Source organism: Marmota monax, unplaced genomic scaffold, assembly GCF_021218885.2.
Source record: "Marmota monax isolate L192 unplaced genomic scaffold, Marmota_monax_Labrador192_F-V1.1 WCK01_AAM20220418_F8-fsc00023, whole genome shotgun sequence".
Taxonomy (NCBI): domain Eukaryota; kingdom Metazoa; phylum Chordata; class Mammalia; order Rodentia; family Sciuridae; genus Marmota; species Marmota monax.
Window position 1 is genome coordinate 10,171,205 of NW_026692907.1, and position 24,102 is coordinate 10,195,306.

The 24,102-nt window shown below is 38.3% G+C and overlaps 1 protein-coding gene and 1 pseudogene across 7 annotated transcripts in view; both read left to right on the top strand.

Annotated features, from left to right (window-relative positions):
- Patj (PATJ crumbs cell polarity complex component) overlaps nucleotides 1–24,102 on the top strand; it is a 360,314-nt gene that overhangs the window by 241,589 nt on the left and 94,623 nt on the right. For 6 of the 7 annotated variants that reach the window (XM_046450923.2, XM_046450925.2, XM_046450926.2 and 3 more), the window contains 2 exons: nucleotides 3,328–3,400; nucleotides 21,728–21,820. In XM_046450923.2, the coding sequence (XP_046306879.1) occupies nucleotides 3,328–3,400; nucleotides 21,728–21,820 (166 nt within the window). The remainder of the gene's footprint in view (nucleotides 1–3,327; nucleotides 3,401–21,727; nucleotides 21,821–24,102) is intronic. The other variant, XM_058581534.1, reaches the window with a different exon arrangement.
- On the top strand, nucleotides 5,859–10,424 carry LOC131424423 (nucleophosmin-like; annotated as a pseudogene).

The following is a 24,102-nucleotide window of genomic DNA, read 5'->3' on the forward strand; positions in this document are numbered from 1 at the left end:
GTGTTTCGTGTTTGCTCTGATATTAGCAGGGTCCAAGAAGCAGCCTCCGCAGGCTCCGCAGCCCGGAGCCAGGGCGGTTCCGGGACGGTTCCGGGAGCCGGGACTCGGCCGCCCCGCGCTCCGTGTTCACTCCGATAAGATCAGATTTTAAGAAGCCCCCAGGCGCTGAACCCTAGCAATCTGTCTGCAAGCCGCAGGCGAATTGCAGCCTGAAATTACCTGTTCTATGGCTGAATGAGCTGCGGTCAGTCAAAAACAGGTGTGGTGACGTCAGTTTACCAACATGGTGGCTGCTGGCCTCCTCTGTGGTCTGACCGGTGTGGAGAACCGAGATGGACCGCTTCCTTCCCCGTCTCGAACCCAGAATTCAGCCCTGAGTGCGGTGCTTGCGCGTCTGGCAGAAACTGCAGCGCTGTAACCCTGCGTCTCTATCCCAGCGCGCCTTGCAGACTCTAGCCGCGGGGCGATTTGCTGAATAAGTAGTATTACCCTCCGTGCGACAAACCTCTCGCGTTTGAGTCCCCGTAGCCGATCCTCATGCGATGGAAATCCTTCCTCCAGGTTCCGGCGCACCCCACTATTGCTGGAAATTCCTAACAAGATATCCTTTAGCCGTCCTGACTTGTCATACTCCCACACAGTGAAGCAGCACACGGGGGTAATGCACTCCCCTCGCCGCCATCTTCCCTCCTCCCTGAACTATAACTTCTTATAGCAGCTTTCCTGTCTCCGTTGGGACTAAGTGTAGGTTTCCTATTACTTGAGATTTTTAAAAATTTAAACTGACTTTAAAAGGCACTGAAGTCATACTAATTTGGGGAAAATCATTAAATTATGAAGGGATAACTTGGCTGATTTGAGCTAACTTGGTCTCATTAATCAGGATTTCTTAATAAGAATTTATGTGTAGTCATTTTCACTGCTGGTAACCTTTGAAAGAGATATAAAAGCATCTACTTAATTTCTGCCAAATGCATTCTGCTGTGTGAGTTCCAAATCTGGAGCAGATATGGCCCATTGGTATTAGGCTCTGAGCTGAGCTCTATTGTGTTATTCTATGGAAGAAACTGGGAGGAGTATTACCACCGGGAAAATGGGATTACTCACCCCAGGGTAACTGACTACTTTTTCTATGTATGAGCAAACTGCTGAGGAATGGATTATAACCCCTGAAAACCAGTAGCCATCTTTTACATAATAGTGCATACTCAAGGCATCTGTAATGCTGTCAGGAAAGAATAGATACATTTTTCATCCTCTCTGGCACTTCATAGTTTTAGTTTTTCTTCTGATTGCTTTGGTTTGGCTCACTAACTAGATAATCCATGAATCCAAGAAGTGATACCTAGACTTCATTTCTTTATATGCTCCCTCATTTCACAAGGAATTTACACCAGAATTCTTGTAATTGAACCTTCCTACATCAGCACTCTGGAAACGGAAGCTATGAGAAGCAATTTTCCCAAAGCTCAACTCTAATGAGTGAATTTCTCTCATAAAATAACACAATACACTTGATCCTAAGTGCAATGGGAGGATGTTAAGCAAGGGATAGAAATATAATCAGATTTGTATGTTAGGACCACAACAGCTCTGCTGGGTGAGGGATGGATTGGGGAGGATTGCTGAAAGGACGGAATGTGGAGATGAGTAGAAAGCTCTCCATTAATTCAGATGAGAAATGATAATGACTTACAATAGGGTAGGATGGAAAGATGCAAGATAACATTTTAAAGACAGAATAAACATTACTAGTTGATGGCTTGAAGGTACAGTTGAGGAATGAGAGGTATTAATGCTTAATTCCTGGTTGAATGACAGGTACAGATATTGTTGATGGGTACTCAGGTGAGGAGACTTGGCCTTGGAACCATCTGGGAACTTAGAGGAATAAAAAGCTCTATGTTATTTAAGATGCTCGTAAGACATCTAGTGGAAAAAACATAAAGGAGGAGTTGAATATATAGCTCTTCAGCTCAGAAATTGATGTGGGCTAAATATGTGAATGTGGAGGATGTCAGTATATAAATAGTCTCTGATTTTGAGGGAATGATTCACCTATTTGTGGTTTATTGAACTGACACTAAAGGAAAAGGATGGGTTTGAGGTATAAATTGAATAAATACTGGCATTTCATATATGGCAATATGATTAAAGCACCAAAACAGGAATGACATGGACCAATGGACTTGTTACCCCGTCAGGGAGAAATCAGAAGTAAAATGGGGTTGGTCACTGCTCCTGAGTCAGGCCATGGCTTCCCTTACGTACATTGGTTATATGAGCAGAGATCTATATGAACTCTTAGACCTTTACATATCAACAAGACTCCTTTTTGTAAGCTTTATTGATTTATATTATGAAAGATAAATCAAAGCCCAGCACAGTGGTGTATACCTTTAACCCCAGCAACTCAAGAGTCTAAGGCAGGAGGATCACAAGTTTGAGGCCAATTTCAACAACTTATTGAGACCCTGTCTCAAAATTTAAAAGAAAAGAAAAAAGCGGGGGTTGTAGCTCAGTGGTAGAGTGCCCGTGAGTTCAATCCCCCATACAGAAAAAAGAAAAAGAAGAAATGATAAAGCTTGCATAATTTGAGATAATTATGTTGGTCCTACATCATGAATGGTGAAGGACAGCCATCTCCCACATAACCACTTACTTCTGCATTTGCTAGTAATATGGTAGAAATAGGCCCAAATAATCAGAACTGCTGCTCTAGGAGTTGTGTGACTGTTGCCCTGGTGACAAGGTTGCAGTTCCCACTTCCTCTGCTCCATTAGGATAATGAGGAGAATTCACAAGGCATTGTCTACAGGAAGCTCCACACTCCCATCCATCACTCTTCACAGTCCACTATGCAGGGCCTGTTGTAGACATCCACCATCCTTCTTTTGGCAGAAGGAAGTTAGAAACTGAGAGAGGAGGCTGGGAACTTTTCCAGCTCAAAGAACAAAATGTTCTAGACGTTAATGGGGCCTAGAGATCATATACACCCATTTGAAAAATTTCTATTCCACCTCGCTAAGCAAGTTGACGCCTTTCCAAAATTATCTTTCACAGCACCTGACTTTCCAAGCAAGATTTGGCGAACTCCTAGCATCATCATTCTTTGTCACTAATAATTGTATCTGAGAATCCCTTGAGTGATACATCTCTTTCTGTGTCTAATTGCTCCATGTGCTTGGAAGCTATATATTTAAATATGTATTTAATTCTGTGCGATGCATGTGCATTTTCAATTGAGAAGTAAGGAAGCACTTGTAATTTGAGCCAGGAACTCAGGATTTACTCTGTACTGATTCTGCCTATTTTAACATTTTGCAGAAATGAAGACGCAGTCAATCAGATGGCTGTTCCTCCCTTCCCATTACCATCAAGCTCCCCATCTTCTATTGAGGTAAGGCTGCTCCTGATGAGCTCTGATTGCATTATGTGGTTTTGCCATGAGCATTTTCCCAAACTTGACATTTGGGATTTTCAGCATTTAGTATTACAAACACATCATACGTGTATTAACTAGCAAATTTCCCTAATATAAAAAACATTTGAGGTATTATTAAAAAGTAATGTAATGGCCAGGTGCAATGGCACATGCCTGTAATCCCAGCGGCTCTGGAGGCTGAGACAGGAGGATCATGAGTTCAAAGCCACTCTCAGTAAAAAACGAGACACTAAGCAACTCAGTGAGACCCTATCTCTAAATAAAATACAAAATAGGGCTTGGGATGTGGTTCAGTGGTCAAGTACAATCCCCAGAACTCTCCCCTCCCCCCAATAGGAAAAAAAAGTAATGTATCAAAATATAGTCTACTGTCATGTGTAACTAATTAGAACAAAAAAGTAATATAAACTATGTTAAACAAGCATATCAGAACTTAACCATATGAATATTATCATCTTCAAAGTTGCTTAAGATTTCCTCAAGTTCTATAATTTTATTCTGATTAGATACTTCAGAATTTATTAGAAGATCATTTTATGGCTGAACTGTACCCTTTCTTTATGGTTTCAAAGCACTTCAACACCTGCAATAACAAATGTCTTCAAACAGTTACTTCATCTATTAATGGAGAAATTATTAGAACAAGATTGTTATAATATTGGCATGCTTCTAGAGTTGGAGAGAAAGAGATAACTATTGTTATAAAGGTTGAGTATCTCTTATCTGATATGCTTGGGACCAGAAGTGTTTCAGATTTTGAATATTTGTATATTCATAATGAAATGGCTTAAGAATGGGACCCAAATCTAAACACAAAATTCATTTGCAAGGGGCTGGGATTGTGGCTTGGTGGTAGCATGCTTGCCTAGCATGCGTGAGGCACTGGGTTTGATTCTCAGCACCACATACAAGTAAATAAAATAAAGGTCCATCAACCACTAAAAAATATTTTTTAAAAAAAAATTCATTTATGTTTCAAATATATCTTGTACACATAGCCTAAATATAATTTTAGGCAGTATTTTTAGCATGCCAGTGTTTTGATTATGACCCTTCACATGAGATCAGATGTGAAATTGTCCACTTATAGCCTTATGTACATGCTCAAGCAAACAAACACAAAAAGATTTAGGAGCATTGTAGATTTGGGGATATTTGAATTAGGGATACTCAACCTGTATAATCAATTCGTCTCTTGAGATGAGAGAATATTCATTCCTTTCACATTTTTTTAAATTTTTTACTTATTAAATTACTTTTTTTCATTCCAAGAAGAAACACATACTTATTTGTAATTATAGATGTGAAATTATTAGGGAAAAAAGTTAATTTTCCTTTCACTACCAATTAATGGTTACTATTAAGTATCTTTCCATACTTTTTTCGTTGGTTCTACAACAAAAATATGTAACTATATATAAGTAATGTTCTTTTTAATAAAAATTTAATAATACAATAACACATTCTTCTCATTCATTCAATAAGTATCTCATAAGTTCATACTATGGTATTAGGCACCATTTTGATATTAGAGATATTTGTGTGAATAAAATAAGGCTCCCTGCCATGGATCAGCTTACATTCTAATGAGGAAAGAAATATAAATTAACTAACAAATAAATACACCAAAAAATGCTGAGAGCCATAGCTGAGTAGGAATGAAGCATGGCATTTTTGGTTGAAGGGTGATGCCAGCAAGCCATTGAGATGATAATGGTTATGTTAAGATGTGTATTCAATTGGATATTAGACCCTGCCTGGGCCTGCTACTGCTACTTTGGAGCTCTGCAGGGATTCCAGGAGAGTTCCCATTGGTTGGGGAAGTGCGGTAGGAGGGATTTCGGGAGGAGGGATTTCCAGTTGGTGTGGTGTGTCCCGGGAGAAGGCGTTTGTGGGAGTTTTGGAAATAAAGTTTGTTCCTGCTTGAGTGGCTCGCTCGTGATTCTGTGCCCAGCCAGACTGCGGCAAAAAAATTACCAGATAGTGGTCAGTGCCTGGCAGAAAACTAAAATAGAGAACATGGCCCAGTAACCACTTTCATTGATCATAGAGAAGGCCTCTTGGATAGGTGAAATTCAAATAAGATTGGAATGATAAGGAGCCAGGCTAGCGTGATTGTGTCCTGCATGTCTCCTCTGCAGCAGTCATTTATCTCTGCCTTCTCTTCCTACTAAGTGCGTGCCACCACCCCATGGAAGATTTAATGCAAATAGATGTGAACCCTCCTGAACTGCTCTTTGGTTGTGAATTAAAGGCTGATAAGTATTTTAGGGTGGATGGTGAAAAAAGCACCTGTTATCATTAAGAACAGTTTAGAACCAAGCACAAAGTCATGTGCTTGTAATCCAAGCAACCAGGGAGGCTCAGACAGGAGCATAGCACGTTTGAGGCCAAGCTGGGCAACTTAGTGAGTTAGTGAGATCCTGTCTTAAAATAAAAAAGAAAAAGGGTTGGGGCTGTAGCTCAGAGGTAGAGCACCCCTGGGTTCCATCCCCAGTACCACCACCAAAAAAAAAAAAAAAGAAAAGTGTCTGCTTAGGAGCTGTTGTACAAAGGATAAACTGCACATTTTTTTAAAAAGAGGCAATGAATTATGAAGTCAGTCCAATTTAAAAAATACTGGCATCTGTGACAATGTCTGTACAATCAACAGTTTCACTTGGGGACTTTGAAATTACACCACCTGTAGTCTTAAGGGTGAAATGTGATTTAGGGACTGATCGTTACTAGACAGCACTTAGTAGTTATGGAGGAAGATGCAGAGTTTGAAGATGAAGAGGAGGAGAATGGAAAACTCTTGAGTCTCTGGAAAGCCAGCTGCCCCTGGAAGTGGTAGTACAGTTCCACAGAGGAAAGTACAACGTTCTGACATAGAGTAGGAGGAGGAGGGCAGTGATGAAGGTGAAGACCACAAGATGATGGTTTTGGTGATGAGGAAACTGAAGAAAAAGCTCCAGTGAAGAAATCTATACAAGATACTCCAGCCAAAATTGCACAAAAAACAAACCAGAATGAAGCCATCGATACTAAAATGAAGGTCAAGAATCCAAAATGCAGGAAAAATTCCCCAACACACCCAAAGGATGTAGTGCAGTAGAAGACATTAAAGTAAAAATGCAACCAAATGGAGGAAAAGGTAGTTTTCCTTCCAAAGTGGAAGCCAAGTTTAATGATTTTGTGAAGAATTGCTTCCAGACAACTGCCCAGGAGGCTATTTGAGCTCTCCAACCGTGGAGGAAGTCTCTTTAAGAAAATGAACATTTCTTCAAAACGTTCTGTCTTGTTCCATATCTGTAACAGTTGATATCTGACTTTTTTTTTTTAATGCAAAGTGAAAACTTCCTCCACCGTGTTTGATAAATTATGTCCACGTTCCATTGCCAAGAACATGTTGTTCAAAATCCCTGTTTAGTTTTAAAAGATGCAACTCCACCATTTGCTGGGCTCAAGTACGTAGGGAATGTTATGATAGGACATAGTAACAGTGGTGGTCGGCCACGGGAATTGTGGGGAGACAAAAATATACCTGTGAAGTCAACTCAGCATTGAAAAAGAAGGAGCCAGACACAGAAAAGCTAGGAGGAAGAGTGTGCCCTGGAGAGGGGACCGAAATAGCTCTCAAGTGAGAATGAGCCTGAGGGAGAAGGAGGAAGGAGGCGGAGAGGCCTCAAGTCTGAGCAAGAAGCTGGTGTTGTATTTTGTGTGCTGTGGAAGCCAGCGAAAGGTTTTAAACAGGAGAGTGAAGTGACCTGATACATAATTTTTAGAGATCCATCTGGTCGTTTGAGGGATGGAAAATAATTTTTTTCTTTGGCCCCCATGGTTTCTAGTTAGAACAGACTCCTATAACAAAAGACAGATTACCAAGACAAAAACAGAATTTTATGAGTATATTATTTCACATATAATATATGAGAACCCAGGAATGAGTAGTTGTCAAAGAGATGCTTTTGAATTCCAGTTTTTGTAGCATCTTCACCAAAAAAAGAGTAATTTTTGTTTGTATTGAATCCAGAGTTGATATATTCTGAGCAACATCCCCAATCCCATTTATTTATTTGTTTGTTTAATTTCTTGAGACAGGGTCTCAGTCAATTGCTGAGGCTGGCCTCAAATGTCCTGCCTTGGCCTTCCAAGTTACCAAGAAAAAATTAGTGAATTTTCAGAGAAATGACAAGACAATGGCAAAAGACTTTGACTCTAGGGTTGGTAACTTAGAAGAAGGCAAATATCTAGTAAATAAAGGCTAATTAGTAAGTCTTGTTGCTGCAAGATTCCTCTGGTGCCATCTCCAGACCAGTAAGGATCCAAAGTTGTCTTCAGTGGCTAACTTTTGTTCTCCCTGGTGATTGCGGGGGATGACATTTTGCTGTTTATCTTTGTAAATCTAAGTCCTGCTTTTAGGCCCATATAGGAAAGGCAAGGCGTTCTCCTACATCTGCTTTTTAATTGCCTTCAGCTCAACGGCCCTTCTTATTTTCTGTGGGCATATGGGGGTATATATTACAGTCTCCTACAACTTCTAGGTAAGGAATGGACAGTAGGAAGGTAAACATAATATGCTGGAAGGCAGAAGCCCAGGTGAGACCTGAATATGGCTTGGATGAGGTACAGGTTATTAGAAGCAAAGAAAAGTGAGCAGAATCCAGCTGTTTCAGAGTTTTGAGTCAGACCTGATGGGTTAAAAGTGAGAGCTGAGGGGAAATATAGAATCACAGATTCCATTTTCTGGGTGGATTATGGTGCCATTTACTATAGTCTGTAGAAAAATTGCTTTTTCTCAATAAGGAGATAGAAATTAAGACGTTTATTTTAGGAGATTAAATTTGATATGTCGTACACATCATTCTGAATAGAGTCGATGCATTAAAAAATATATTACTCTGTTTGCCCAAGTGTATTTTCACTTTAAAAATGTTTCAATATGCTCTATCAGAGTTTTTTTCCTGGCTTATAGATATTCAGATGGTCTCCAAAATCTTGGCATTAAAAGAGCACCAAAATGTATGTGCATGTGTATGAGAGAGGGGCATTAAGTGCTTTTATTTTTATAGCACATATATCTCTAATGTACCATTTCTGTAAATTTGTAAAGGGTATACAAATTCAAAATTTTAATCTATATTGACCACCAAGAGCCATTTTGCCACAGTTTTGCCAGCACTGAAGTTTTTTTTATTTCAATGAAGACCCAGGAGAGATAGGCAGGTAGCATGGCAGTGGGTAGCACCCACATTTCCCTTCTCTAAAGGAACATTGCAATAGTTTCAGCCTCATGAGGTTATTAAGATTAAAATATACAGTAGTCCCCTTATCTGCAAATACATTCCGAGACCCCCAATGGATGCCTAAAGCCACAAATGTTGCTAAACTTTATATACAGGCATTATGATAGTGTGAGTTCACTCCGATAACTCAGATAGCTGCTGTGCGATTCACAGGCTGGTAGTGTGCACAGCTCAGGTATGCTGCACAAAAAGATGGCTCACATCCAAGGCAGAATGACAGCACAAGAGTTCATCATGCTACTCAAAACAGTGTGCAATTTAAAACTAATGTGTTTAGACCACCATTGACTGTGGATAACCAAAGCCACAGAAAGCAAAACCACAGATAAGGAGGGACTACTGCATGTGTTTATATAGATCTTGTGTCTGGTACATGATTGCTGCTCAATAAATATTAAACTAGGCTTGGTGGAACAGCTACTGCGATGGGGCTGAGGCAGGTCCAGGCATTCAGGGCCAGCCTGGGCAACATAAGGAGACCCATCTTGAAAATAGAAGTGACTGCTTGTTAATTCTTCTCTCATATTTACAGAAAGTCACATCAATCTTTTGAGGGCGGGAAGTATTTTAGAAAAATTGTTGACCATGTATGTTTCCACTAAAATATCCTGTAGAAAGTGAATTTGTCTTTTACTATAAATATTGTTTTCTGCATGCAAAATGAGAGTACTTTTATACTTTTAGAAAGCCAAGAGAAGTTGGCTGTATTTAAATTATGGAGTTTCTGAGATATCTAGTCTTTTGAGCAGAGAAATGTATACTGTTGGTGTCAGTGTTTAGTTTCAAGAGGACCATTTCTGGGGTTTCTGTTTAGTTCTGTTGGTTTTCTCTGTCAGGAATGACTTTGGATACCAGCTGCATGTCTTCTTAGGCTGTTCCCAGCCAGCTGGTTTCTTCGGCCTTCCTGCTCACAGGCCAGCACTTAAAGAGAATGGTTCAGCATGTGCTATGTCGATGCTTCCCATACCTAGTTTCATGTCTCACTTGTATGCAGACTGGGAGACATGACGATTTTCATTCCACAGAAGAGACTGGGGCTAAATGAGGTAAAAAACCTTCCCGTGTGTCCACGTGCAGGTACACAGTACAGCATCAGTTCCTTGTCTGTACCTGGGCGTGTTACCACCAAGCTTTTAGAGACTTGTTATAAAGACCCAAGGGGAGGCTGAGGCAGGAGGACCACCTGTTCCAGGCTAGTCTCAGCAACTTAGCAAGACCCTGTCTCAAAATAAAAAGTAGTAGTAGAACACCCCTGGGTTAGATCTCCAATACCACAAAAAATTTAAAATGTAAAATAATGAATAAAGGGAGCACTGCATATAAAGCCTTTGGTATAGTTTATGACACAAAAGAATTACTAAGTGTAAACTATTTTATTTATCAAAATATTGAAGTATACTTAACTTTCATTATGTTGTATAACATTAGCTATTGTTTTCACTTTTAAATGTACTAACCACAGAAATGGTTCTAATCATTCTGTCACCTATAAAAAATTTTACTTATACCTTAACCTAGCAGCATCAGTGATCATCCAGAAAAATAACTTGTTCTCATTCAAAATAACATCATTGTAATCTGAAAAATTAAAACTGATTTTATCTTTAAATAAAGCATGCTGGTAATATATGAAAAGTATAAATAATGCCAATCTTAAGCATTAGGAACCTTATAATAACTGAATCAAGCCAAGTGGGTTGGTGTACCCCTGTAATTCCAGCTACTCAGGGGGCTGAGGCATGAGGATTATAAGTTCAAGGCCAGCCTCAGCAATTTATCCAGACCCTACGCAACTTAGCAAGACCCTGTCTCAAAATTAAAAAAGGGGGGGGGGGGCTGGGGATGTGACTCCATGGTAAAGAACCCCTGGGTTCAACCCCCAGTACTGAAAAACAAAAATAAAAAAATCAAGAGTTAATAAATGGGATGGTGTCAAATTAAAAAGCTTCTGCACAGCAGAAAAACAATTAGGAATGTGAAGAGAGAACCTACAGAATGGGAGAAAATCTTTACTCACTATTCTTCTGACAAAGGATTAATATCTAGAATATATAAAGAACTCAAAAAACTTTACACCAAAAACTCAAATAACACAATTAAATCAATGGGCAAATAAATTAAACAGACACTTATCAAAAGAAGACATACAAATGGCCAACAAATACATGACAATTTTCAACATCATTAGCAATCAGGGAAATGCAAATCAAATTGAGATTTCATCTCATACTAATCAGAATGGCAGTCATCAAGAATCCAAATAATAAATGCTGGAGAAGATGTGGAGAAAAAGGAACACATTTACAATGTTGGTGGGATTGCAAATTAGTACAGCAACTATGGAAATCGGCATGGAGGCTCCTCAAAAGATAGGCATGGCGGGGCTGGGGTTATGGCTCAGTGGCAGAGCACTTGTCTAGCATGTGTGAGGCACTGAGTTTGATCCTCAGCACCACATATAAATAAATAAAAATAAGGGACCATCAAAAACTAGAAAATATTTTTTAATTGTTTAAAAAAATGGAACCGTCCTATGATCCAGCTATACCACTCCTCATTATTTTTCCTGAAGAATTAAAGTCATCATACTACAATGATACATGCATACCGATGTACGTAGCAGCCCAATTCACAGTAGCCAAACTATGGAACTAACCTAGGTGTCCATCAACAGATGAATGGATAAAGAAAATGTGATATATATATATATATATATATATATATATATATATATATATATATATATATATAAAATGGAGTTTTATTCAACCACAAAGAAAAATGAAATTATGTCATTTGCAGGAAAATGGATGGAACTAAAGACCATTATGTTAAGCAAAATTAATCAAACTCAGGGGGTTAAGGGTAAGGATCATAAGTTTTCTCTCATATGTGGAAGCTAGAGAGGAAAAAGGAAAGGTAGGAGGGGCAGGGGTCTCATGAAATTCAAAGGGAGATCAGTAGAGGAAAGGAACCAAAAAGTAAGAGATGGGGGAGAAGGGAAAAAGTGCTGGGGAGTAATAGTGGCCACATTATATTGTTATGTGTTATGTGCTGTGTGAATATATAACAACAAGTCTCACCATTATGTACAACTATAATGCATCAATTAAAAAATGTGGAAAAATTAAAAGGACTGGGGGTATAGTAGGGTCAGTTCTCAGTACTGCCAAGAAAAAAGTAAAATAGCTGAATCTTACTGTAGGGTGCCATCCTTTACATTTCATTTTCAAAAATTATTAACCATAGTTGGGCATTTATATAAGTATAATAAATCCTTTTCTCTAAAAGGTTATGCTCTGTTTCTATTGCACCACTACAATTTGAATTACATTCTCAAGAGGACTCTTGAGTTCCCCTCCGGAGTTTTGGCTCCAGTAGAGGCCACCAAATATCAAAGCCACCCCTCCTGGGGTGTGTGTCTGAAGTGTATAGATGTGATCTGGTCCCCCCACACACAGCCTCCTCCCTTCCACTCTGCCTGTGTGGCCCTTCTCACTCTGCCCCATGCCCCTCAACTGTTTCTAGTAAGTGTTTAAGCATAACTCACATCTGGCATAAGACTGAAAGCACCCATTTTAATCATAACCAAACAATAAAATGTTGCCATATCATTATTAAGTTGTACCTAATAATAATAATTCACCATGATTGAATAGCACTTTTATTGTGTACTAATCATACCTCATATTTACCCTATTATATAGCAAATGTTTATTGAATTTTTAGTATGAGTCAGGCAGTGTTCTAGACACCAAGGGTTTAGCAGAGAACAAAATTGCTTCATGCGGTTGTGTGCTGGTAGAGTGAAAAAGAAAGCTATCAATTGCCAGTGTGTTCTCATTCTGGCTCTGCCACTTAGTTATTGGGCATATGACCTTGGGAAGGGCAGTTAACCTTCCAAAGTTTGTATTTCTATGAAGCCGGGTAATAGCCTCCCCGATGGGTGTCCAATGAGACTTATGAGGATCAGTACTAAATATAGGTAAAAGTGTTTGATAATCCACACATTAAATGTATTTATAAGGGATTATTAGCATTTCTACTGTGCTACTGTTGGTAATTTTTAATACCATCAGAAGTCAGGTCCAAGTCCTAATCTTTATCCCATCATTTACTAGCAGAGTGAGCTTTAGCCAGTTAAGCTCTGTATCAGTTTCTTCACATTTAAAGTGGGTTCGGTAAAAATAATTAATTCTGTGGATTTGTTGGAAGAATTAGATAATGTTTATAAATCCCTAACACTTTTTTCCTGACACACAGTAAGAATTTATTTTGATTGTGATTATATTTTTAACAACCTTCTAGCAGAATTGCCAGGCTCCAGAACCTGGATTTAGATACAACATTTAGATACAAACAGAATCTCTTTCCTTTTTAAATTAGTCAATTTTTAAAATTGATATATAGAAATTATAAGTATTTACCAGGTACAACATAATGTTTTGAAATATGTATGCATTCTGGGATGGCTAAATCAAAGCTTTGACATGCATTACCTCACACACTGATCTTTTGTGTATGTGTGTGTAAGGAGAACACTTAAAATCTATTATAGGAAAAAAGTCTCAGAGATTGTTTTCAAGAATACAATATAATGCTTTTTCCTCTTTTTTTTGGTAGTTCTAGGGGTAGAACCCCATGCCTTACACATGCTTCACAAGTACTCATCCTGTGAGATACAGCCCCAGCCCACAGTATATCCCATACCATTGTTACTATAACTATAGTTATCGTGCTGTACAGTTAGTCTCTTGAACTATTCCTCATGTCTAACTGAAATATTGCATCATTTGACCAACATCACCTCATTGCCCACCCCCAGCCCTTAGTAACCACCATTCTGCTGTCTCTTCTGTGAATTCAACTTTTTTATATGCCACATATAAGTGAGTTCACTTGATTTTGACTTTCTGTGACTGACATGTTCATTCATGTTATAAATAAAGGATTTCCTTCTTTATAAGGCTGAATAGTATCCCATTATGTATATGTACAACACATTTTCTTTATCCATTCATTCATTGATAGACACGTATTTTGATTCCATTCTTGGCTATTGTGAATAATGCTCAATGAACCTGGGAGGATAGATAGGTCTTCAACATATTGATTTCAATTCCTTTGAAGGTATACCAAGTGGTATAGTTGATGGATCTTGTGATAGTTCTGTTTTATTCTTTGAGGATCCTCCATACTATTTTCCATCATAATTGTACTAAATTTCAATACTGCCAAAAATGTGCATGCGTTCCCTTTTCTCTTCATTCTTACCAACACATATATTTCATCTTTTTGATGATAGCCGTACGAACAGGTATGAGGTAATATCTCCTGGTGGCTTTAATTTGCATTTCCCTGATGATTAGTGACATTAAGCAGTTTTTTCATAGTCACTGGTGAAAAATGTCCATCCAGGTCCTTGCCTGTTTTGTAATCATATTATTCATTTCCTTGCTATAGAGTTGTTTGGCTTCCTTATATATTTTGAATATTAACCCTTAACTGTTGTAGTTTGCAAATATTTTCTCACATTCTCTAGATTGTCAGGATCTCTTTCTTACTTATCCTCGTGCTCAAAACTCTTTAATACCTCCTTCTTGCCTATAAGAGCAAACCGTTACTTCAAGGTTAAAGTTATACTTACCTCCACAATTTGCCAACTTTATTTTCCTACTAATGTATAATAAAGCACTAGCTACTCCACATGCATCTCTATATCTCCCCACCCCACCCCTTCCACACACACACCTTGGTCTCTGCAGCTCTTATGTCTTTGCTCCTTTTGTTTCTTCCCCTTGGGTCGCCTTCCCACTTCCTCTTTATTAATTCACATCCTGATTCTTTGAAGGATTGTCTTTTGGAAGATTATCCTTCACATTTTCTATGACTCAACTTGATAAAAAATAATGTGCAGAAAGTAATGACCTTGGTGTCTAGAATATAAGAGGTGCTCAAGTGTGTTATCCTATTATGGTGACTGGCTTTATTCCACACCATTCCCTTGAGTAATCTTCACACCCTTTGTGGTTGTGTGATACTCATGACTTATTTAGCAAGATAAAAATTATCCCTTGTCCATGGTATGATGTCACATGGGCCTCATGGAAAAAGTGAAACCCGTTTCCAAATGGATTTCTCAGCTAGGGCTCTGCTCCTAATATTTACTTCATTATTGCAGTATTTTAAGGATATGTACTAGAAGCAACACACTAAATTGTATTTTTCTATAGGTCTGGGCTTCTTGTCTTCATCACCGCAGAATCACCAATGCCTAGCACATAGTACTGGTTACATAAATATTTGTTGAATGGGTGAATGACAGGAACAGTATTGCTGCTTTTCTATACCTTTACTGTGCAGGCTTTTCTGTATCTTGATGCTTTATTTCATTATTGAATGATTACTTCTTATTGATTCAGTTCATTTTGGTACTGTTTACCAAATGTCTACTTTGTGTAGAACATAAATTAATCACACAGTCTCCACTCTCAAAGAACTTTAGAGTCTTATAGGGAGAATAAGACACACATGTACAGTACTAAAATGCAGAATGCCCTAAGAGGTAAAATAAAGCTTTAGGAGCAGCTCAGAGAAGACGAATATTCTTTCCTGATGGGGGAATCAGCTATTTATGGTGGATAGATTGGACATTGAAATATGTGTGTGCTTAGGTGGAGTCCCACAAACAGAATCACCGAAGCAAAAGAAAAAGCGTGGAATACGGAGAACATGAGGGGTGTGAAGGGTATAATAATAATAGAAGATGAAATTCAAAAAGATAATCTAAGTGAAACAGAGAGACTTGATTTTAAATGCCAGAGGTTTGAATTTCACAGATTAGGTGCTTGGAGCTCTGGGAGGCATTTTGAACCCTGAAATGGTCTCCTTAAGTTCCACTTCAGGCAGGTGAGTGGAACAATGACTGGTAATGATATCCTGAGGGAGAAACTATGTTGAGAAGCCACTGCTATGGTCTCCTAAGAGATGCTAAGGGCTCAAGTAGAACTGGAGTTTAGTAAGGTGTTTATACTCCATTCCTCGACCAGAAGATATTCTTTTAGAATATCTTCATATAAGCAAGAACCTTCATTTTCCCTTTTGCTCAGAACTTGTGCTGTTTTGAATCCTAAGTGAGATAGAGCTGGCCTCGTGAAGAATGAGGAGGTGGATTACACAGGGAATGCTGTCAGCATGAGTTTCATTTTATTTTTAATTGTGCACTGCCTTTTTGAAATTTTGAGTAGCCTAATAAATATGCTCATGATCGGGAGTAGAAGGAAGAATTTCAGTTTGTTACATCTTTTAAACATGGTTTTGTAGAAAGAAATATTTGTGGATTTAGGCTGGCAATGAGAGTAATAAATCATGTTATAGTGTTTTTGAAAATAGAATTGGACTTAGGAAATATGGGGATGAAAAATTTAAACCAAAATAAGATTTATTTTTAAAGTAAAGAACTTTGTAAAAAACTTTTAATTGTATCAAGAGGTATGGTTGCATTTTTTAAAAATATACTTAGTAACATCTCAAATCAAAGGGAAAAACAGTTGTATATACTGATACTGTTTTGTCGTGTTAAATGAGGGAACAGGGTAGCAACAAACACTGAACACCTGTCTAATCAGAAATGCTTTTCCAATCCATAATACCATCTTTAATGAATTTAACTTGTATTGAGGGTTGACTCTAAAACATCATTCCTGCTAAGGTTCTCATTTCCCAGTTGTAGGAAACTGTTGGTGAATAGTAGGCATGAAGAATATAAAGTAGCATAAAATAAAATAATAACCATCATTGCTTTATTTGGGAGATTTTTGAAGGAGAGTAGAACATTCTGAAGGTTTTGGCAACACTGGCCTCAATGGGGACTGGCCCTGTGGCCTACCAGTCTGGCTTTGGGTGAAGGCCCTTAAAAGTCCAACCACGAGCCCTGCCTCTTGCATGGGTTCACCTGTGGAAGGCAATTCCCCATGCAGTCTGCTGACTGTAGTCTTCCTGGGGAAGGTCGTTCTCCTTGAGCAGGCTTGGCTGAGCCAGCAGCTTTAGACAGGTGGCTTTGACGATCAGCAAGCAGGAGGAGGATGCCAGCCATCCGGATTAGCTGAGTCATCTTGGGTGTCAGTGGCCACCATCCATCAGCCAGATGGTCCTCAGGCCCCTGGGATCCATCGTGCCTTAGGATTCATGATGCTGACCTATTTCTTCTTCCTGTCTCTGACTGCTTGCCGTTTTCTGAGCTCCTGGTGAGTGGGGTGTGTTGATGGCATCTCACCCCGTGAACCATTCTGATAACAGAGCAGAATTCACAGTGCAGTCACTCCAGCACAAACACGCTTACCGACTTTAGCCCCCCAAAAGTAATGCTTCAATGCTGTCCTCTCTCAACTCCACCTTCCTATTTGCTGAGTCTCCTCTCCTTCTGGATTTGGACTTCACAACTTCCTCAGTGGAATCACATCAAGCTGAAATCAGAAGAGAACATTTAACTGTAAAGTAGGAAAGAGCATGGACGTGGAAGTGAGACAGACCTAGGAGGAATGTCAGAATGGCCTAGACAAAGGAAACCGATAAGGCACAGCTGTTAGATTCAGAGGGCTTTGATTCTCATCAGAGAGATGAGAATTAATATACTAGTTAGGATGTAAAAGAGATGATGACAAGTGACACAAGAGGACCAGGTAAGATATTAGGTGACCTTAAAGAAAAGAGAATTTTTCCTAGCTGAGGGGAAGAAATGGGTTTAATGGAATAAGTAGCATTTGAGACCTGGCTGGTATGGCAGACTGCTTCATTTGAGCCTCTAGTTCCAAAATGTAGCTTTGGATGTAGGTGTAGTGGGTGTTGTTTTTGTTTCTATTTACGTCTTAAAGGATGCCTTGACCTTTTGGAATTTATGTTGCTTTGCCCATGTGTTCCTAAGTCTTCCAAGGTGAAACATCAACTAAATAGCTATTTGTTTTCCACTTTAGTATTCTTTTTATGAAGTTCAAGAAAATCTCATCTTCTATACTCACATTGCTGATAAATGTAAAAGTAAAGATTCCTCTAGTTTAAGGAACACTTTCCTCTCCCCAAGGAAGAGAAAAGAGAGATTAGATGAACAGCATCAGTTGATGACCATCCTATTGAAAATCTGCTCTCATCTCCGACCAGAGGCAGAGGCCATTTTGCAGGGCTTCTAGAAGAGCTGCCTGTGGGTCTGTTTTGCATCTTTCTAATGTGCTGTGTTTGGATACCACAGCCTCCTCAGGGGCCACACAGTCCACAGAACCAGACACACTAAGACATTTGGACATTAAATGTTTTCCATAGATTAAGTCCTGAGTTTTTGAAATGGTAGTCCATTTGTTCAGAAAATTTTTTTTTTGTCTTAACCTACTGTCATTTTCATGCTGAAAATCTAAACATTTTTAAGATTTCTTAACTTGGGCAAGCTTTACTGAAAATTTACACAAAATTTACTGAGAGAAGAATGTTGTAGCTAATGAAATTTTCTAGTTAACAAATACTAAAATGCTTTAAAAAAATCCACAGTCTCATGGTCTAATGACAATCATTTTATTTTTATTTTGGTGTGTGTGTGCCCCAATAATGGAAAAGGACTTCACACATAGTAGGCAAGCACTCTTCAACTAAGCTACATCTCTGGTCTGACAATGACTGTTTAAAAGACTGGATCTTGTCTTCTGTAAGATTAGTTGTTAACAATACTGATGGAGGAACAAGGGAGCTTATTTAGGTCTAGCACAGGTGACAAGAGCCTTGCCCTTAGTGGCAGTATTTTTGAGCTTTGAATCCTAGGTCTATCTCTTGCTAGCTAGAGTCCTTTAGTATCATTGTCCTGATCCATGGTTGGGGATCACAGCGGTGTAATTCTGTATAGGGTTGTTAGGAAGGCTACATGAGACATGGATAAAGAAGCTGCCTCAATAAAAAGCCAGAAACAGAAGTTAACTATAGCTGGTGCTGTGCCCACTGATGTTTCATGTCAGCTCCGTAACCTGATAGGGTAGGAGTTTTTTTGGTGTGGGGTGTGGGGGCAGAGTTGTGTGGTATCAGAGATCCAACCCAGGGCCTCATGCATGCTAGGCAAGCAATCTACCATGAACTACATCCCCAACCCTTTTTAAATTTTTTATTATGAGACAAGGCCTTGCTGAGTTGCCCAGGCTACCCTTGGACTTGAGAACCTTCTGCCTCAGCTTCCTGTGTAGCTGGGATTATAGATGTGTGCCATCTGCCCAGCAAAGTCAGTATTTTTAATCTGACATTTTTATGGGCGCCTTTTGTGTGTGTGTGTGTTAGGAATTGAACCTAAAGGTGTTTTACCACTGAGTCACATCCCTAGCGCTTTTCATTTTTTTAAATTTTGGAACAGGATCTTACTAAGTTGCCTAGGGTCTTGCTAAATTACTGAGCCTGGTCTCTAACTTGCAGTCCTCCTGCTTCATTCAGCCTCCCAAGTCACTGGGATTACAGGCTTATCTGTACTTAAATACAAGTACAGCCATGTGTCATTTAACAACAGAAATGCATTGTTGGATAATTTTATCATTGTGCAAAAGTCTTGGAATATAAACCTAAACCTAGATGGCATAATTTACTACATACCTGGGCTATATGGTGTGTGTATGTATCTAGTATAGACTTTTAGTCCTAAGGCCGTGATGAGCAAAATAACATGAAATTAAATCTATCATAAGATGATGTAGTCATAATCAGGAGACACAGTAAACATGAGATGTATAAAGAAAATTGCTAGCATAACAGCATATTGTTTAACAGTAAACTTTTTTATAATGTCAGAAATTACAGTATAATTAACACAAATGATAGACATAGCAATAGAAAGCGTAGTACAGTAAATATGTAAGTCAATAACAGTTGTTTACTACCATTATCAAATATCACATGCTGTGCATATACTTTCCTGCAGCTGGCAGTGCAGCAGGTTTGCCCACACCAGCATCGTCATAGACATTAACGCCCTGTGCTGCATCATGACAGCTGTGACATCAGGAGGCAACAGGAATTTTTCAGCTCCATTATTGTTATATGAGACCACATCGTATACGTGGCCTGTCATTGACTGAAACAATGTCATGCAGCCCACGACTATACTCAGATTTAGAAAGCTCCTCGCCCCAAGTCATATAATTCCAAGTGGCAGAGTTGAGATGTGTACCACAATGTGACCAATTCCAAAGTCCATACTACTTTTTTTTTTTCCCCCTTAGATGACCTTTTCTTTTAGGTATTTCTCAAAGCCCTCTTTTTATTCTTTTTCCTTTATTTTTACACATGCTAATTTATTTTTATACATGGTAATTCTTCTCTAATCAAATAGTACAGAAATAACTAACATAAAAATTCCCCATTCTGGGAGATCCTTAGAGTAGAGGAAAGAAATCAGGGGAAGGGAGAAGCAGAAGGAAAGGGGAAATACTGGGGGATGATATTGGCCAAATTATATTGTTATATTGTGTGCATGTGTAAACACGTAACACCGATTCCCACCATTATGTACAACGATAATGCACCGATTAAAAAATGAAAAATTCCCCATTCCTTAATCCCGTTCCCTATAAGTGATTTTAAAAATGTGTTCTCTATGCTTATAGATAATTTCATTGTCATTTCATACTTTCTATGAAAATTTTGTCATAATTTACATTCTCTCAATGCTGTAAAAGTTCCCATTTCCCTGCAATATTATCAAGGCTGAATGTTCTTTTTCTGTTATGTTGTCCATTCTGTATCTGAAAGAATAATGTATCTTTGCTTTAATTTGCATTTATTAAATTACAAATGAGATTGAATGTCCCAAAACCCAAACTACTTTCTCTATAAACTATCGCACCGGAATTTGTAGTAGTCCCAGGATGGTGCAGTAGTTAATTAACTATAACAATTAGTATGTCATAATTCAATTGAATATGCCTAATGTGTTTTAGAATTTTAATGGGGCTTATTATTACTTGATGTTTTATTTATGTTAAATACATATTTTTAGAATTTTGCAGGAAAAAAATCATCAAGGAAATAAGCAATGTATTTATTGGTCTAACCAGTGCTTGCTAAGCACAGTGCTAAGTATTTGATTCAGAAAAATAAACAAGATAGTGCTGGTTGTGTAGCTCAGAGGTAGAGTGCTTCCCTAACATGTGTGAGACCATGAATTCAATCCCCAGCACTGCAAAAATAAAATAAGCAAAATAAACACATTTTCAAGAGTTTTAGTCTTTTATATAAAATAAACAACTGCCTCACCAAAAAAGCTTTGGTTGGAGGTAACAGAATAGCTAACTCAAACTGGCTAAAACAATGAGGAAATTTATTAGTTATCATTCTAGAAGGTGGCTAAGGATAGGGCTGGCCTCTAAGTTTGCCTGACCCCATAGCCCTTAGAGGACCAGTTCCTTCCATCTCTGTCTTTACTCTGTCACCCACTATTTCAGCTTCTTCCTAAGGCTGGTTCCTCCATCCTCATGTGATGGCTGCCTGTGGCAATTTGGGCTCCCTGTTTTCTTTCTGAGAGATATGTGGGCATCTTACAGCTCTATTAAGATTAAGGAAGAACTTTTCCACAAGTTTCCACAAACAAACCTCTCTCTTTTTGTCTCATTGGCCTGGGAGGTGGGGGGGAGGCGGGACCCATGCCTGAGGTACCCATTCCTTACAAAATTGTTGGGAAAAGGAATGAGATTGACTTTAGGCAATCAGAACTCTGCCTGGAACAGAAAGGAGGGCCCAGCTTTTCCTAAGGCATATTTGTACGCAGTAGGATAGATACCTACCAAAAAGCAAATAAATAAAAGTAAGCAACCAAACACCAAATGGCCTTCTGCTAGAAATACAACAGGAATGACTTCTGCAGAAGCCAAATGATAATAAACGCAGCAATTGAGTGCACAGTTGGGGGCAGTGTGAAAGTACTCACACCACGATGTGAGTGAAGAATGACTTCCCTTTTTTTCTGAATGTCCCACAGGATCAGAGTGGCACAGAACCTGTTAGTAGTGAGGAAGATGGCAACCTGGAAGTTGGTGTTAAACAATTGCCTGGAAGTGATAGCTCCAACCTGGTGAGAATCCTGGGTGTCTTTCGTTCGATGTTCTTTTGGGGGATTGTATTATTTGAATTTTGTACCACCTCGGAAAGGACCATCTGTTGTGTTTGCTTTCCTTGGAATTTTAATCTCTGAGACAGAAGAAGCTTTCCACATAGCAGATCACCCTTTCACACCATCTACTGCCATCTTCACACTTGAGTTGTGCTGTCTGGCGCTGGAGAAGCAATTGCCCCCTTTAAATCTAGATTAGTGTTGTTTTTTACAGGGCTAGGGCTGTGCTGAGTTAATCCTGGAGACACAGGAAGAGACATTAAATGTTTTCCATTGATTCACGGTAAAAGATACCTATTCACCAGAGGCTGCTCAAGCCTTCCAGGAGAGTTTAGAGAACTCTCCCTCCTTACATACCTTAATGCTTGATATTATATTTGACAGTTGTTGAATGCTTGCTGTGTACCTGGAACTGTTTTGCAGCCAAGAACTTCTAGGGTTGGACTATAAGTTCTAGAAAGAAATATTGAGGCTTTTTTCTTTGTGATTTAAAATTCAAATATCAATTATTTTTAGGCCTTTATAGGATATAAAACTTAGTGAAACATAGCCAACATGCAAAATTCCTTTTTACTTTTATTACATAAAAGTAATTGGAATTCTTATCTAATAAATATGATGTAGATATATAATAAATCACTAGATAAGTGGTGTGTTTCAATGAATATGTAATATTTTCTGAAGAAATAAGGATTTCTAGTCATTAAACAAAAACTAATGAAATGTGTATCAGGAATTATAAGTTTGCCTTTCTAAAATCATTTTGTGTGTCATTATTTACCCTTAAAGTTTTAACTCATCAAAATGATAATTCAAAAATAAATTTTAGAAAATTTAGGATGTTATTGGTTCTGTTTCTGTAACAGAATCTCAGTGGAATTTTTTTGCAAGGCTAATATGGATTTAATTTCATTGTTGACTAAATTTTAGATTTTTGTTAGATACCTTTTAAATGAATGGTATTCATTCTTCACTAATGTTTTTTATTGTTCATACAAGCTGAAGTGGTTTTTATAAGATTTAGTGATATTTAGGTAGCCACTTTCTCTGCTTTTTTTTTCTTTTATATTTATTTGACCATTATGACTTTTAATTCATGGCATCTTTACCAGTAAACTGAAAAGGTCTATTAGCAGAACAAGTTGGGAGACAATAAGAATTTGTGATAAGCATTTGAATGAAACTAAACACTACAAATAGTGCATGTTATTTACAAATCAAAGAGAACATTTATTCTCAACTCCAAAATGTGTATGCAGTTCTAGGCCATAAGAGTTGATAATATAGATTCAGTTATTTACGTATGAAGCAAAATAGGAAAAAATATTGAGAAAGGATTATGTTTACAGAGGCCTTCTTATGTGTCATATTTCTTAAATGTTTTTTTGGTGATACTGGGGATTGAACCCTGGTGCATTCCACTAAATCACATCCCCAACCCTTTTTATTTATATACATTTATTTGAGACTGGGTCTGGTGATATTGTTCAGGCTGACCTTGAACTTGTGATCTTCTTGCCTCAGCCTCCCAGATAGTTGGGATTAGGTGTGTGTCACTGCTGCTGGCTTTAAATGTATTAGTATCTTTTTAATGCATACTTCAGTAATATTTAAGAAATAAAATAAAATGATACAATTCCAATGCTGTACATGTTGACAATGACAAAAATAAAACCATATTGGTAGTATTGGCATGTAAAAAAAAAAAAAAAAAAATCAAATATCAAGAGGTGTCACATGCCCAAAATCCCAGCAACTCAAGAGGCTGAAGCAGGAGAATTGCAGGTTCACAGCCAACCTCAGCAACTTAATGAGATCTTGTCTCAAAATTAAAAATAAAAATAAAAAGGTGTGGGGGTGTGGCTCAATGGTAAAGTACCCCTGGGTTCAAGTTCAATTCCCCCCCCCCCAAAAAAAAACCCTCAAAGAATTCATCACTTAGAAGTCACTCTGATTTTAAGACAGCTTGAAGTTTTATTTTGCTTCAGGGAATTTGAGAAATCACCCATTTGTCTTCTTTCACCATTTAGAAAATATATTTTGAAGCTGGGCATGGTAGCATGTGCCACAGTCCCAGCTACACAGGAGCTGAGGCAATAGGGTCATTTAAGACTAGCCTGCGAGATAAACAAAAGAAAGAAAAATAGAAAGATCGATAGGTTGATTACTGACTTAAATTCCATATCCTAGAACTGATTCTTTCAGGTCAAAAGGAAAAGACACATCAGCAAGAGTAGAAATTG